Genomic DNA, 14,836 nt, shown 5'->3' with positions numbered 1-14,836 from the left:
GGGTTTTGTTTAGCTTCTATATTTGCAACATAGTTGCTTAGAGTTGCAGCTGAGAGGCCGGCAAGTCAGGCAGGGAACGTTGGAGTCCACAGTCACTGGAGCAAGCAAGCCTCCCTGTTCGCTTCAGTGCATGGCTGCCGGCCGCCATCTTGGCTGACAGTTAATTTGCATAAGTATATGCTGATTAGCCAATGGGAAGAGTAGCGGTCGTACGCTAATTACCATGTTTCTCTTTTATTAGTGTAGATGGCCAGTGCATGTCATGGCAGCTCCTGTGTTGAGCGTCTGCCCCCCGGTGGTCAGTGCACATCATAGCTACTGGTCAGATGGACAGACACCTAGCTTTTTATATATAGAGATAATTTAATTCCAAAGAGTTACTATTCGTTTAAGACATGCTTTTATCCATAATCATATTTCTTTACACAAACTTCTTTTTTTCAATAGTATGACTTAAAAAATTTATTAAATTCACAGATTTGGAAAATTTGTTTAATTTATTAAATCACAAATGGCCTAAAGTTCAGGCAAATAAAATGACAATAGTATAGAGAATTAGCTATTTTTTAGATCTTTAAAATAATGGAACTAATGAAACAGATGAAATAGGGGCAATTATTTGTAACAATGAAGCTTTTATTAACCTTATGAAATTAAATCATCCCCACACTATTAAGTAGCAAGGATATAGCTAAAATATGATTGAAAGAGTTTGTGATTTTACAAAATTCTCTTTTTTATAGACAAATGTAATAAATTCATCTGATATTGGTCTGATTTAATGATGTTTTTTAAACAAACAAAAAAGCACAAAAAGTGATTTACTAACATCACAGAGTAATTCTACGCAAAGATGTGGTTCCACCATCCTATAAAATAAAAGCCTAATATGCTAAGTGTCCAGTCATTTGTTAACCAATCAAAGAGTAATATGCTAATGATATGCCGCTCAACTGCTCGCTATGACGTGCACTGACCACCAGGGGGCAAATACTCCAACTGGTAGGTTAGCTTGCTGCTGGGGTCCGGCCAATCGGGACTGAGCGAGACAGGCTGGACAGGCGCTGGAGCCCTCCCGCGGTCCCTCCCCTGCTGGCCAGCCTCTTACAGCCCTCCCTGGCCCCAATCGTGCACCGGTGGGGTCCCTCAGCCTGGCCTGCACCCTCTCGCATCCGGGACCCCTCGGGAGATGTCGAAGAGCTGGTTTTGGCCTGGTCCCAAAGGCCAGGCTGAGGGACCCTAATGGTGCACAAATTCATGCACTGGGCCTCTAGTGTAGTTATAAATTCAAATCTGTAAAGTTTTCACTATGCCTAATATAGAGCAATATCCACCGAGATTTTAATAATTACTTAAAGAAAGTGTTCTTTTCTCAAATCTGCCTCTATATAATTATCATAGATCAGTTATTGCCATTAAGAATACTTAAGATAAAATAGGCAAATTCTCTTCTAGCCTGATTGGGAAACAAATCTAGGTAGACTCTCCTTTGCTGAGATGATAAAGGATTCTGTTGCTATTTTTAATTAAACTTTTAAAGCTAGGTTTAGTAAATATTAAAAATTCACATGCAATCAATTCTTTCAAAAAATATATTTTTTATTGATTTCAGAGAGAGGAAGGGAGAGAGATAGAAACATCAATGATAAGAATCATTGATCAGCTGCCTCCTGTACCACCCCCTACTGGATATTGAACCCGAAACCCAGGCATGTGCCCTGATTGGGAATCGAACCATGACCTCCTGGTTCATAGGTTGAGGCTCAACTGCTAAGCCACACCAGCTGGCTGCAGTCAATTCTTTATCTCCATTTTTGGAGCTATTTTTCCATTACTGGCTTTTGGCTAAGTCAAGTGGATCAGTCATTCAGGCTCAGAGGGAAGCTAAGCCTTTTGCTTCCCATTCATTCTTTCTTTAATGAAGAACACTTGCTCTCTACACATGAAAAGGAAGAGACTTAGAGAGGGATTAAAATCACTAATCCTAGTAATAAATTCATCCAGATTCGGTCATTCCAGATATCAAACTCTCATCATTTAATCTTTCAAGTCTCCAGTCAAAGTTGATTGTATTTTGTTATGTATTTATCATCACCTACCTGGCTATGTCATATACACGGTCCGCAATCCGACTTCCAACCTGAAGGATTGAAGAAACAATGATGTACACAAGTTAAGATGAGTAGGTTTAACAGAGAAGTAACACTCTTCTTCTAGTATTTAACAATCCATAGGTTATTTATATTTCAGCATGTTTGTAAGTACTTTATCCCCACTTCAATGTGACTATAGCAACTTTCTTTTCAAATGCTAAATAGGAACATAAGAAATAAAATATCCCAGGAAACAAATTGAGGCAAATTACTTCAGAATTCAAGTTAAAGAAAATCAAGACTAAACATATTCTACATATACTATATTCTGTGTGTGTGTGTGCCATATATACGTATATAGCCTTTATATTTTATATTTTATATAAAGGCTATATACGTATAAGAGCACAAGAATGAAAATCAACAGGAACATAATAGAAACATTAATTACTCACAGATTATAGCATATTGTATATAAAAGTGAAAAAGTATTAAATTAGCTGGGGTGTATTACAGATCAGTATGTAAACTTAATCACTCAATTAAAAACTCTATCATTTGATGACTACTAACAAATTCTGTAGAACTCCTAAATGAGTAAACAACTTCCCTGTGTAATGTTTTCCAATTAGAAAAAGTCAGCCAATTCTGAAAGAAACTGTAATTCCCACGCCTTTCCCAACCCCACCCTAATTTAAAAGAGGTCATAAAAAAGGTGCCTCCTTTTTTTTAAAAAATATATTTTGATTTTTCACAGAGAGGAAGGGAGAGGGATAGAGAGTTAGAAACATCGATGAGAAACATCGATCAGCTTCCTCCTGCACACCTCCTACTGGGGATGTGCCCGCAACCAAGGTACATGCCCTTGGCCGGAATAGAACCTGGGACCTTTCAGTCTGCAGGCCGATGCTCTATCCACTGAGCCAAACCGGTTAGGGCAAAAGGTTCCTCCTTTTGCTGGTATAGCTTCACCCAGCAGAAATGAATGCAGGAGCCTAGTATTTCCCACATTCTACTCATTCCCTCATAAACACCCCGGAGTTTCTAGTTGGACCTGAAAGTTTAGAACATATGTGTATCTGTTTGGGGGGTAGGAGTGGAGAAGGGAGGAGGTACAACAGAAGTCTTTTCCCAGAGTCCACTTTGGACATTATGCCCAATATGAATACCTTGTATTTATTATAAAAAGAACTCTCATATACTTTGTTTCATTTATTCTAGTCCTGTACATTGGCCAGGCCCCAGTCTAATTGTAATACAGGAGCTTTTCGTGGAGAAGACTGGCTAGGAATGCCAATCTTCTAAATACTTGTCATCATGAACTCTGAGAAGATAATCAATGATCAGATCAGGCCAGGGCTTGCACAGAGCTCTGACCAAAGTAGGAGCTCCGTGTTTGTTACTTGACTTCTATTTTGCTCGACCCCTAAAGAACCAACTACATAGGCCTCAGCTTTGTACTTTCTATTGAGAGAGTAGAAAACCCTCAGTCTCTAGTCTACCTGGGCTGAGAAGAGGAGGTCTCTCAAACCAGCACAGACAAACGAGAGATCTTAATGTATCTTAATCTGATCTTCCCCAAACAAAAATCAGATCCTACCACTCCACTGCTAAAATCCATTCAACCGCCTCACATTCCTCTACAGCAGTGCTGGCCAATGGAAAACCGTAAGAGCCACATGTATAGTTTAAATTTTCCTAGTAGCCACTTTACATTAAAAGAAACAGGAGAAATTAACATATTCATTTAACCCAATATATAAACAATGTAATTTCAACATGGAATCAATATAAAAAGTTATTAGTGAAATATTTTACATCCTTTTCCATACGTCACTGAAATCCAGTGCACTTTATGGACTAGCCATATCTGAAGTGCTCAGTAGCCACATGTGGCCAGAGATTACCATATTAAATGGGGAGCTGAGATAGAGAAGAAAACCCGAAGTCTTTACCCCTTTTGGCTCTTACAACCTGGGCCCACCCTGCCCTCCTCTCCCACACTCTCACCAGGGGGCTCAACGAGGTCCTTTCGGCCTCAGGGGCTCTGCATTTGTCTTTCCCTTTGCCTGCAAAGCCTTCCTCCCCAGATCTCAGGGTGGATTATTATTATTATTTTTTTAAGAGTATTGGTTTTCTTTTCTTTTTTAAAATATATCTTTACTAATTTCAGAGAGGAAGGGAGAGTGGATAGATAAAAACATCAATGATGGGAATCATTGATCAGCTGCCTCCTGCACGCCCCCTACTGGGGACCGAGCCCGCAACACAGGCATGTGCTCTTGACCGAAATGGAACCTGGGACCCTTCTGTCCGAAAGCGAAGCTCCATCCACTGAGCTAACGAACTAGGCTCAGGGTGGATTCTAGTGCCTCATCAGATCGTCTGTCGATGGCCTTCCCTGACCATCGCAGTCACTATACCACTTCACCTTATTATCTCACCTTACTTCTTAGCTGACATCAATTTTTTGTTCACTGTCTCGCCTCCCACAAGAATGAAATCTATTGAGGGCAGCGGTCTACTTTGCCCTGGGCATATCTATAATTCAAGCAATATGAATGAGTGGATGAATGAATGAGTGAATGTGCATCTTGCAAATATCCGAGCCCAGCCCTTCCGTGATTAGAGCAGAGGCCCAGAAAGGCAGGGCGCTGCTCAAGGTCACGCGGCGAGATGGGGTCGGTCGGGACCAGGCCAGAGCTTCGGGCCAAAGCCCAGGCTCGGCGCCGCCCTCCCCCGCCCCGCGGACTCACCTCTTCCTTCAGGTACTCAAACTTCATAGGCTCGGGCTGCCGGGCCGCCCAGTTCTTCTGTTTCCTCTTCAAATCCCGATCGAAGATATTTAGAGCTCTGGGCGAGGCGCTGCCCGGGGGAGAGACGCCAGAGGCGACCTTTCGGACACCAAGGTTCTTCCCCGGGACCCCCGCCACCGAAGGTCGCCGCCACCGGAGCCAGAACCCGGTCAGCGGCAGCATCTCCCGGAATAGTGCCATTTGCTGGCGCGCCTGTCGCGCGCATGCGCCGCCGCAGCTTCGGCGACTACTCTAGAGCTCTTCGCGGAGGGAAAGCGGAGGTAGTTTGGCCCAGGTCGCCTGCCATTACGGCGGAGCGTCACGCAGAGGATTGTGGGTGCGGTCCCACGTGAGGCTTGGAGAAGGCTCCCAGGAGGTGAGTGGGATACGGTTCTACCGGGACTGTGGAGGGGGCAGGAACAGTCTGTGACAGGAATCGTGAGGGATGCTCCCTTCTTCTTTGCTTTCCGGCCTCATTTGTCAGACTCCCTTGGTCCTTCGCAGGTCCTGTAGCAGCGTCCTGAGGCTTGGGAGCTGGGAAGGAGACCCTCGTTCCGGCCCACCCTGGTGTTCCCCGCGTTAGAGGGTGGGTGTCAGGGAGGGTGGACGCAGAGCTGAGAGCGTCCGTCGGAGGTGAGGTCGGGCCGCCATCCCCGCTCTGGATATCGGAAGTTTGCCCAATGCTCTCCTTCTAAGCGTGTGCATGCATTACCTCTGGTCGTTGGATGAGATGGTACCCATCTCGTAAGGCTGTTCAAAGGGGTAAATGCTTTAACACATCTAAAACTCGCAGAACACCACCTGGCACGCTGTTATTCATACTACTTTTTAAAAAATATACATATCTTATTGATTTTTTATAGAGAGGAAGGGAGAGGGATAGAGAGAAACATCGATGAGAGAGAAACATCTATCAGCTGCCTCCTGCACGCCCCCTACTGGGGATGTGCCCGCAACCAAGGTACATGCCCTTGACCGGAATCGAACCTGGGACCCTTGAGTCCTCAGGCCGTCGCTCTATCCGCTGAGCCAAACCGGTTAAGGCATTCATACTACTTTTAAGTGTGCATGAGGGTTATTGAAACCTATGATTTTTCTTGGCGTATAAATATTGTTTTAAAATTTTAGGGTAAAAATACAGCTGTATCGTCAAGCCTTGCTTTTTTGAAACAAAGCACACTATCCTGTTTGGTTAGTTACTTTTTGCTCTTAATAACCAATGGCTTTGGACTCTTTACAAAATTTCAAATCGAGAGATACTAAACCATTAGTGACTATTTTCAGGAAACAGTGCTAATTACATACACACGTATTCTAATATGTTAGGGGGCGGAGCGGGATCAGCCCATTTGGGCCTTGGTCACTTCTAGAATAAGAAGTCGTAGAAAGACATATTTATTAACTAGAGTGAGACTGCCTGGTTCTTGAAGGATGGTCGGATCTAAAGAGGGAGCTTTGTGAGCTAAACCCTACTTGATTTTGGTCTATTTTGTTAGGAGATTAGCCTTGTAGAACTAAAGGCTGTTTGTCATAACATAAGGCAAGGATTGACAGAGTGAGTGGGACCAGAATGTGAAGAAAAAAATGAGACCAGTTGAAGCTTGGGAATCTTAATTACATTAGCTTTTAACTTGTAATGCATACAGTTATACAAACAGAAATAGAGAAATTCTAAGTGAGTACAGTTGGTTAGTAAGCATTTGTCCCAGAATTCTGCTTGCTTTCGCCTTAAATTTATTTTTTCAAGTACTCTGTGATTCAAAGGGATATTCTGATAGCTTTTGGTTTTCTGCATGTGACTCAGACTAAGTTTCTAAATGAAATTAAACTTTTTACTTTTATTTGCATTTAACTTAGACTATATTGTGAATTAGTATTTTTTCCTGAAACATCTCATTTAATTATATTACTAAGCCTTCATTATTGTAACATTTGTTTTATTTTTCAGTATTTGGTTTCTTCAAGCATTTGTCCAGTCAGACATTTAAAAATGTCATCCAAACAAGAGATAATGAGTGACCCGCGGTTTAAGCGGGTTACAAAGGACCCAAGATTTTGGGAAATGCCAGAAAAGGATCGAAAAGTCAAAATTGACAAGAGATTTCGAGCAATGTTTCATGACAAAAAGTTCAAGTTGAATTATACTGTGGATAAAAGAGGACGCCCCATCACCCACAGCACTACAGAGGACTTGAAACGTTTTTACGATCTTTCAGATTCTGATTCAGATCTCTCAGATGAAGATAACAAAGCATTAAACCAAAAGAAAATAAAGAAGAAAAAACCCCAGAAAAATGAAATTGAATCAAATCTAGTTGAGAAAAAGAAAGAAACCAAGAAAATTAACCAAAAGGATTCTGGAAATAAAAATGATTTGGATAACTCTGACAAAATTCAGAAAATGAAAAACTCATGCAAATATAAGAAGGTAGATTCAAAAATAAGTCCCAAGAAAGATAGTGAAGAATTTATGCCAAAAAGTGCAAAAGGGGAAAAAAGTAATGTTCAACATAATACAGACTTGTGTCCCAAAGGAAGTCTAAGGACAGTAGACTCAGGCACTTCTGAAATTGTGAAATCTCCCAAGATCAAGTATTCTAAGACAAGAAGAGAAATGCAATCAGGTTTGTTGGAATAAATTAAGGATTCCTTGGTATTACATTATTTATATTTATTCTAATCTTTTTTAAATGTAAGCCTATTCAATAAGTATTTTTACAGTATAATGGGGTGTATCCAGTGCTTATTTAAAAGTATAAAGGTACGAAAGAAAAAACCATATAATCATTATTAATATTTGATTTAGTGCTATAATGGCTAGAAGAGATATAAAAAATTGAGTCCTGAGGTTAAACAATAAATTGGATTTGTGGTGAGCACTAGGAAGAGCTGTATTCTCTAATCAGATAAAGTGTTGTTATGTTCTCATCAAATGATAAGAAGAGTTGTGCCTGAAGAAGATAATAGAATTGGGTACTCATTTATTTCTTCATTTAACTACTATAAGTGATTAGCATTTAGTAGATAGACCATGAGTAAGACATGGTTCCCCTCTCAGGGCTACTGTTAGCTTATATAATGTCTGTGAAAATTAGAAAAAGGTATGCCCTCCTGAACACACAGAACTCACAGTTTGGTGAGGGACAGCATATTTAAGTGAAGCAACAGGTTCTCTTAACATGAGTAGACATAGCTTTTCTACACAGTGCATTGCTTAGAGAGTGGAGTTTGCCTTGATTTCAGCCTAACTTGCCCTTTTGCAGATCCTCTATTGCAAAAGACAGCTTTCTAAACTGGAGCCCTGGTCGAAAGCAGTATTTTTCAGTCACCCCAATAAATTTAATAAACATTTTTTTAAAAGTAGCACTGTCCAATGGAAATATCTAATTTTGAATTTCCTATAAAATATGTTAAAAAGTAAAAAGCAGGTGGAATTAATTATATTAATATATTATATTTAAGCCAGTATATAAAACATTATTTCAATGTGTAATCAATATAAAAAATTTAGCCAGGCTGATGTGGCTCAATGGTTAAGTGTCAACCTGGAACCAAGAGGTCATGGTTCCATTCCCGAGCAGGGCACCTGCCCAGATTGCGAGTTCGATTCCCAGTAGGGGCATACAGGAGACAGCCGATTGATGTATCTATCTCATTGATATTTCTGTCTCTCCTCCCTTAACTCTGAAATCAATAAAAAAATATATTTTTTTAAATGATAACAAATTATGAGGGGATCGATTAATAAGTAAGTTATGGTACATCCAAGTGTGATTATGATATATGCAGTTTTAAAAATAGGCTACAAAATAGCATAAATGGTATGATTAGCTACTTAAAAATAATTAGGGGATATATCATAGAAAACAAATTTAGGGAGTTATGTACCAAAATAACCATCCAGTTATCTCTGAATGAAAAATTGCTAGTCATCTTTTCTTTTCTTTCTTTATATTTTCTTAGTTTTTTTGTAATGAACAATTTTATAATTAGGTGGAAAATGATAAAACTGTTTTTTAAGGAACTGGATAAGTAGTGTTTACAATCGCTAATAGAGCAGTACCATTTAAGAATAGAGGCAATCCCACATTATCTAGCATAAGGCTTTGTATGTGGTGGGCTCTGAGCAAAAATTGAATACTCCAAATATATCTAATATTGTCAAAAAATATTAAAATACTACATCTCTTTAAATCTCCCATGTATCACACCCAAAGTGTGATATGTAGTATTACTATCATGTGAAAAGATGTCATATGTGAGATATTCAAAACTTTTTTTATGTTAATAGTTATGTATTTACTTCAGCATCTTAGGAAAAAGTGTAACTACCACATTTCAGGGATTTTATTTAGAACAAAGCTAATATTTAAAATTTAATTTAAAAATATTCAATTTAATGAAAAATATTGGTGATATGCAAAAACCATGAAAATGGTATGAAATGACTAATGCTTGATAAATATTGCTATAATTGTTAGGCATAGGCCCCCAAGATGTTATTTCTGAGCATGTTGATTAAAAGAGAATTCTGATGCTTATCTTAGAGTAAAATTATTTCACCATTATGATGGTGTCTTTCTAATCCTATATACAGAACTTATAATAATGCTTTCTTTTTATTCTTTCATATCTACTGCCTAGTTATTTTTTATTACTCCCATTCTTTTTTGGTACTAAAATAAAGCCTATTTCCTACTTTTTCTCTTTAAAAAATCCTTTCCATTTAGTTTCAGATCAAATGGCATCTTTGTGAAGCCTTCCTTATTATAAATACCTCTCTGCAGGCAAATTTAGATGTGTCTCTCTCTGTGGTGCTTTAGAATATAGCTTCATAAATCACCAAACAATTTCTTTTTGGTTATGAACTCATCAAAAGCATGGGATCACATTACAAATCATCTCCCTTTTCCCTTTCCCTAGCTCAGTGCTTTTAAATACTTAATAAATATTTGGTCAATGAATGACTATTTTAAGACTATAGGACAGTGATGGCAAACCTTTTGAGTTCGGCGTGTCAGCATTTTGAAAAACCCTAAGTTAACTCTGGTGCCGTGTCACATATAGAAATTTTTTGATATTTGCAACCATAGTAAAACAAAGATTTATATTTTTGATATTTATTTTATATATTTAATGTCATTTAATAAAGAAAAATCAACCAAAAAAATGAGTTCACGTGTCACCTCTGACATGTGTTTCATAGGTTCGCCATCACTGCTATAGGACCACCCTTTGTAACTAAGTTAGTTACAAAGTTCAAGATTTAGCAGGAAAGTTAAAATTATTATTTCACTCTTTTCAGAGGTGATGTTAGTCACATCACAATTCCTGTTATCACTGCACATGAATAAGTCAAAAATTTTATTTAGTCTACAGCTACAAGCCAGCAGTCTTCTTGCTATGTCTTCTTAGATGACTCAAAGGTACTTGTAATTCAACATATCCATTATGAGTTAACTCATAATCTGCTTCTACCAAACAAACAAATTGGTTCTTTTCCAACATTGGTTGTTTATCTGTCCAGCTAGGTCTGCAAGCCAAAAAGCTAGGACTCATCTTTCACACTTCCAAAACTCCTTTGCCCCGTACTAAACCCATCACTGATCACTATTAGTTTTACTTCCTAATTGACTCTAAAATCAGAAGTGACTCCATTCTCTTCTCTACATCTCTACTGCCACCAACTTAGTGCTATCTTCATTTCTTGCCTTGAGTATGAACTACACTTCTCTATTCACATCTACTCTGGACTCCCTCCAGTCAGTTTTATATAGCACAGTCAAGGTAATCTTTTCAATATGCAAATCTGATGTCTTTCCTTCTGAAAACATGTGGCTTCTCATTACTTTACAACAAAGTCAAACCTTCTACATGGTTTTTGGATAGTGTAACACTTTAATTATTGCTTGGCTCCTAGCTATCTGCATTCTAGACATGCTTTCCAGCTTTTTTCTATTAGTGGATCTTTCCATGTATTTTTCTTGCTGTGTGGAACATATCCCTAATCTATTTGTCAAGCTGTTTACTTAATCCCTCTTCATCCTTCAAGTACCAACTCATAGCATTATATAGCATTCCTACTTGGTACCTATCCTAGTTGTAATTATATTTTTTAATGTGTAGTTTAAAATTTTTATTGATTGATTGATTTGAGAGAGAGAGAAACACCAATTTGTTGTTCCACATAGTTATGCATTTATTGGTTGGTTCTTGTGTGGTTCCCTGACCAGGGGTTGAACCTGCAACCTTAGTGTATTGGGACAGCGCTCTAATCAATTGAGCTATCCAGCCAGGGCCTATGTATTGATATGATTGATTTTATCTGTCCATCTACTTCACTCAACTGGAAGTTCATTGAGGGCTTTGATTTCTTCTCTTTTGCCAATGATTCTATATTAAGCACCTACCACATAGCAGGCACTCCATAAATATTGAATGAATCTATGAATCTACTTATATCATCTGGTATATACAGGGTGTCCCCCAAAAAATGAGTACATGCCTTAACAGCGGTTCTCAACCTGTGGGTCGCGACCCCTTTGGGGGTCGAACGACCCTTTCACAGGGGTCGCCTAAGATCATCCTGCATATCAGATATTTACATTACAATTCATAATAGTAGCAGCATTACAGTTATGAAGTAGCAACGAAAATAATTTTATGGTTGGGTCACAACACGAGGAACTGTATGTAAAGGGCCAGAAGGTTAAGAACCACTACCTTAACAGCTGATAGATAGCTCAATTTTGAAAGTGAAATTTATTTTAATAAACACTGTCTTTGTAATTATTCAAAGTATATGTATACATTTTTAAGAAAAATATCATATTTTTATTAGCATCAGAAACATACAAAGTCCTTGGGAGTTGCCTTAAACATATGACCTATATGAAGTAAACTGTAACACTGGATAAATTTGAAAAACCTTAATTTTGAGATACCATATTATTATTATTAATAATCTTAATGTTAAGATTTCTATTAAATAACCTGGTTAGGCATGAATTTTCCTGAATTCATATTTTCCTGTAGTCTCTTTTATAGAAATTTTATTTTTTACTGGGTTTGAGGTTGAAATAACTTGGATTCAATTTAATTCCATGTTTATATTTTCTTAATTTCTCCCTCCTTTAATCTTTTTGCAGTGGTTCCGATCTCAGTGGCAAGACACAGTGATGGTTATGAAAACTCACCGGGTAAAAAAATGTTTGATAAAGATGTTCTGGAGGAAGATTTAGAAAGCACTAGTGAAATAGGAAGTGATGAAGAATCTGAAAATGGGATTACAGGCATTGGTAGAGCTTCAGCTGATGATGATAACAGTGATGAAAATGAGGAGGATGAGGATGAAAATGATGATAGTGAGGATGATGATGAAAGTGACAGTGGCCCTGATCTTGCAAGAGGTAAAGGAAATATAGAAACTAGTTCTGAAGATGAAGAAGATATGGAAGATTTACTTCCAGAGGAATCTGGTTTTGAGCATGCTTGGAGAGAACTAGATAAAGATGCTCCTCGGAGTGATGAGGTAATGTTTTGAATAAATAAGATAATTTGTGAAGAACACCATACAAGTAGCTTTTATGGATGGGGACTGATGTCATTAAATTAAATGGGAATCGCTTTATTGTTAAATAATAACTACGATTCTGATGAAAACCTCTTAGTGTCTGTCTAAGCAAATAAGGAAGTTCTACATTAAAATTACATGAAATTTTTGGAAAAATAATTTGATTTCAGATCCCATTGCATCTATTAGAAATGCTACAGGGTACCATACTCAACTACCTTGTTTATGCATGAGTGGCAAAATAGCAAATTTGGTAGTGAAAAAAACAGATCATTATCATGTTCTTATTCAAGAACTGTCAAGTTAAAGGAAATGTTTATCTGTTGCAGTTTTACTATTGTGTGAGCTGAAGTTCTCTTTTTTTATTTCTTAGATTACACGTCGATTGGCAGTTTGCAACATGGACTGGGATAGATTAAAGGCAAAAGATTTGCTGGCTCTGTTCAATTCATTTAAACCTAAAGGAGGTGTTATATTTTCTGTAAAGGTGAGAATGGATTTTATTTTGAAGTAAATATTTCTAAGCGTTTAAGTTCATTCTCATTTTTTTAAATCATAGTTTTCCTTTTAAAGGAAATAATTTATTTGAAAGTTATTTAATAAGTTAGGCATGAAACTGATATAGCAGGTATAATAAAAGTTAGAAAGAGAGGTAAAATTGTTACTATTGATGGGTTATGTGATTGTATATAATTAAAAAACCCAAGCAAATCAATAGAGACGTTATCATAAGCTCAGTAAAGGGGTGGGGTATAAGATAAATATTTTAGAAATAAATTGCATTCTTTATTACCAGCATTAATCAATTAAGAAAAAAATCTACTTTAACATCAGAAACATACAAAATCCTTGAGAATTGCCTTAAGCACATGACCTATATGAAATAAACTATAACACTGGATAAATTGAAAAACCTAAATTTTGAGATACCATATTTTTAGAGAGCCAGCATTATGATTAAGAATCCACGCTTTGCAGTACCACAGATCTATGTTCAAATCTTTTCATTTGTTTGTTGCTTTTTTGTTCACATCTTGATTCTGAAAAATGCTATGTGACCTTGGGCATTTTATTAATCTCTCAGATGTGTTTTCTCATCTGACAAGTAGATACAACAATACTATTTTCTAGTGTAGTTTTAAGGATCGAATGAAAAGGATCTCACACTGAGTAGTACAGTGCCTTAAGCAGCTCTAAATAATTATTATACTTAATTATTTAAGATGTTAGTTCTACAGTTTTAGTGTAGTTTCGATCAAAATCTCATTTCAAAAGAAAGTTAAGAAAAAGGATACCAGTATCATATAAAAGAATAAACAAGTAAGGATGACTAATAAATTTTTGAAAAATCATACCAATATAAAAGGACCCTACCAGTTATAATTTCTATACATTTTATAATGCTATGGGAATTAACAGGTTTGGGTAAAAAAAAAAAGGGGACAAGTAAATGGAATGGTATAGATAAAAAGAGTTTAAATGATGAGGTAGATCATGTCATTGGGACAAGTCTTTGTATAGAGAACTTAGTTCAGATCCCAACCTTATGAGAGCCCCAAATAAACTCCAGATAAAGTAAAGGGGAAAAAATTAAAAACCAAACCACAGAAATAGAATTGTGTTTTTGTTAAATCTTGAGTTTTAGGAGATTGGTAGTAGAAATTTCTACACTTAGAAAAGGAAAAAAACACACACAAAAAGAATCAACAGATGTGATTACATATATATTTTTAAATTCTACATCAAATCCTATTATATGCAACTCAATGTAGTAAGGAGAACTCATGCCCAGTTGATAAATTGGATATTTCACACAATTCCAAAAAATATGTATTAGTTAAATGTATGTTAAGCCTAGTAGTGTCAAGACAATGCAAATTAATAGTTATATTTTCTTTTTTTAATCTTTATTGTTGAAAGTATTATATAGGCCTCTTTTTCCCCCCATTAACCTCCTCCAGCCCCGTTCCATCCCCTCCTACCGTCCCCGCATACATACAGTTATATTTCTTGACTCAAAAGTAGTCAAAATATAAAAATACCAAATCCTAGTGAGGATGAATCCTTTTTCTTATACCAAGACCATACGTATATATCTAATGTACGTGATAAAACTGTCATGTAAGACAGTGCCTTTCTATTAAAAGGAATGTCTTTTAAAAAAAAAAAGCATTGAATAAATTATGTGATTTAGAGATAAGGTAGGTATTACAAAATTGGTTTTTTTTTTTCATTATGTTTTATACGAGAGGCCCGGTGCATGAATTCGTGCACGGGTGGGGTCACTTGGAGTGGCCTGTGGAGAACGGGCTTCAGCTTGAGCCCCCAGCCTTGCAGCCCTGCAGCCCCACCTGGCACCCCACCTTGGCCTAGCG

General features: G+C 37.3%; 2 protein-coding genes across 3 annotated transcripts in view; one reads left to right on the top strand and one right to left on the bottom strand.

Annotated features, from left to right (window-relative positions):
- NDUFAF5 (NADH dehydrogenase (ubiquinone) complex I, assembly factor 5) overlaps positions 1 to 5,178 on the bottom strand; it is a 32,569-nt gene extending 27,391 nt beyond the window's left edge. Inside the window, exons 1-2 of the mRNA XM_005860572.2 lie at positions 4,850 to 5,178; positions 2,100 to 2,140 (exon numbers count right to left, since the gene is read on the bottom strand). Of these exons, the coding sequence (XP_005860634.1) occupies positions 2,100 to 2,140; positions 4,850 to 5,089 (281 nt within the window). The 5' untranslated portion in view covers positions 5,090 to 5,178. The remainder of the gene's footprint in view (positions 1 to 2,099; positions 2,141 to 4,849) is intronic.
- Positions 5,179 to 5,183: 5 nt separating this feature from the next.
- ESF1 (ESF1 nucleolar pre-rRNA processing protein homolog) overlaps positions 5,184 to 14,836 on the top strand; it is a 64,523-nt gene continuing 54,870 nt past the window's right edge. Inside the window, exons 1-4 of one of the 2 annotated variants that reach the window (XM_014535034.1) lie at positions 5,184 to 5,264; positions 6,837 to 7,512; positions 12,037 to 12,419; positions 12,835 to 12,948. In XM_014535034.1, coding sequence (XP_014390520.1) covers positions 6,879 to 7,512; positions 12,037 to 12,419; positions 12,835 to 12,948 — 1,131 coding nt within the window. In that variant the 5' untranslated portion in view covers positions 5,184 to 5,264; positions 6,837 to 6,878. The other variant, XM_014535036.1, reaches the window with a different exon arrangement.

The sequence above is a fragment of the Myotis brandtii genome, unplaced genomic scaffold (genome assembly GCF_000412655.1).
Source record: "Myotis brandtii unplaced genomic scaffold, ASM41265v1 scaffold137, whole genome shotgun sequence".
NCBI lineage: Eukaryota > Metazoa > Chordata > Mammalia > Chiroptera > Vespertilionidae > Myotis > Myotis brandtii.
The sequence above is the reverse complement of the archived record's forward strand: the minus strand, read 5'-3'. Positions and strand labels throughout refer to the sequence as shown.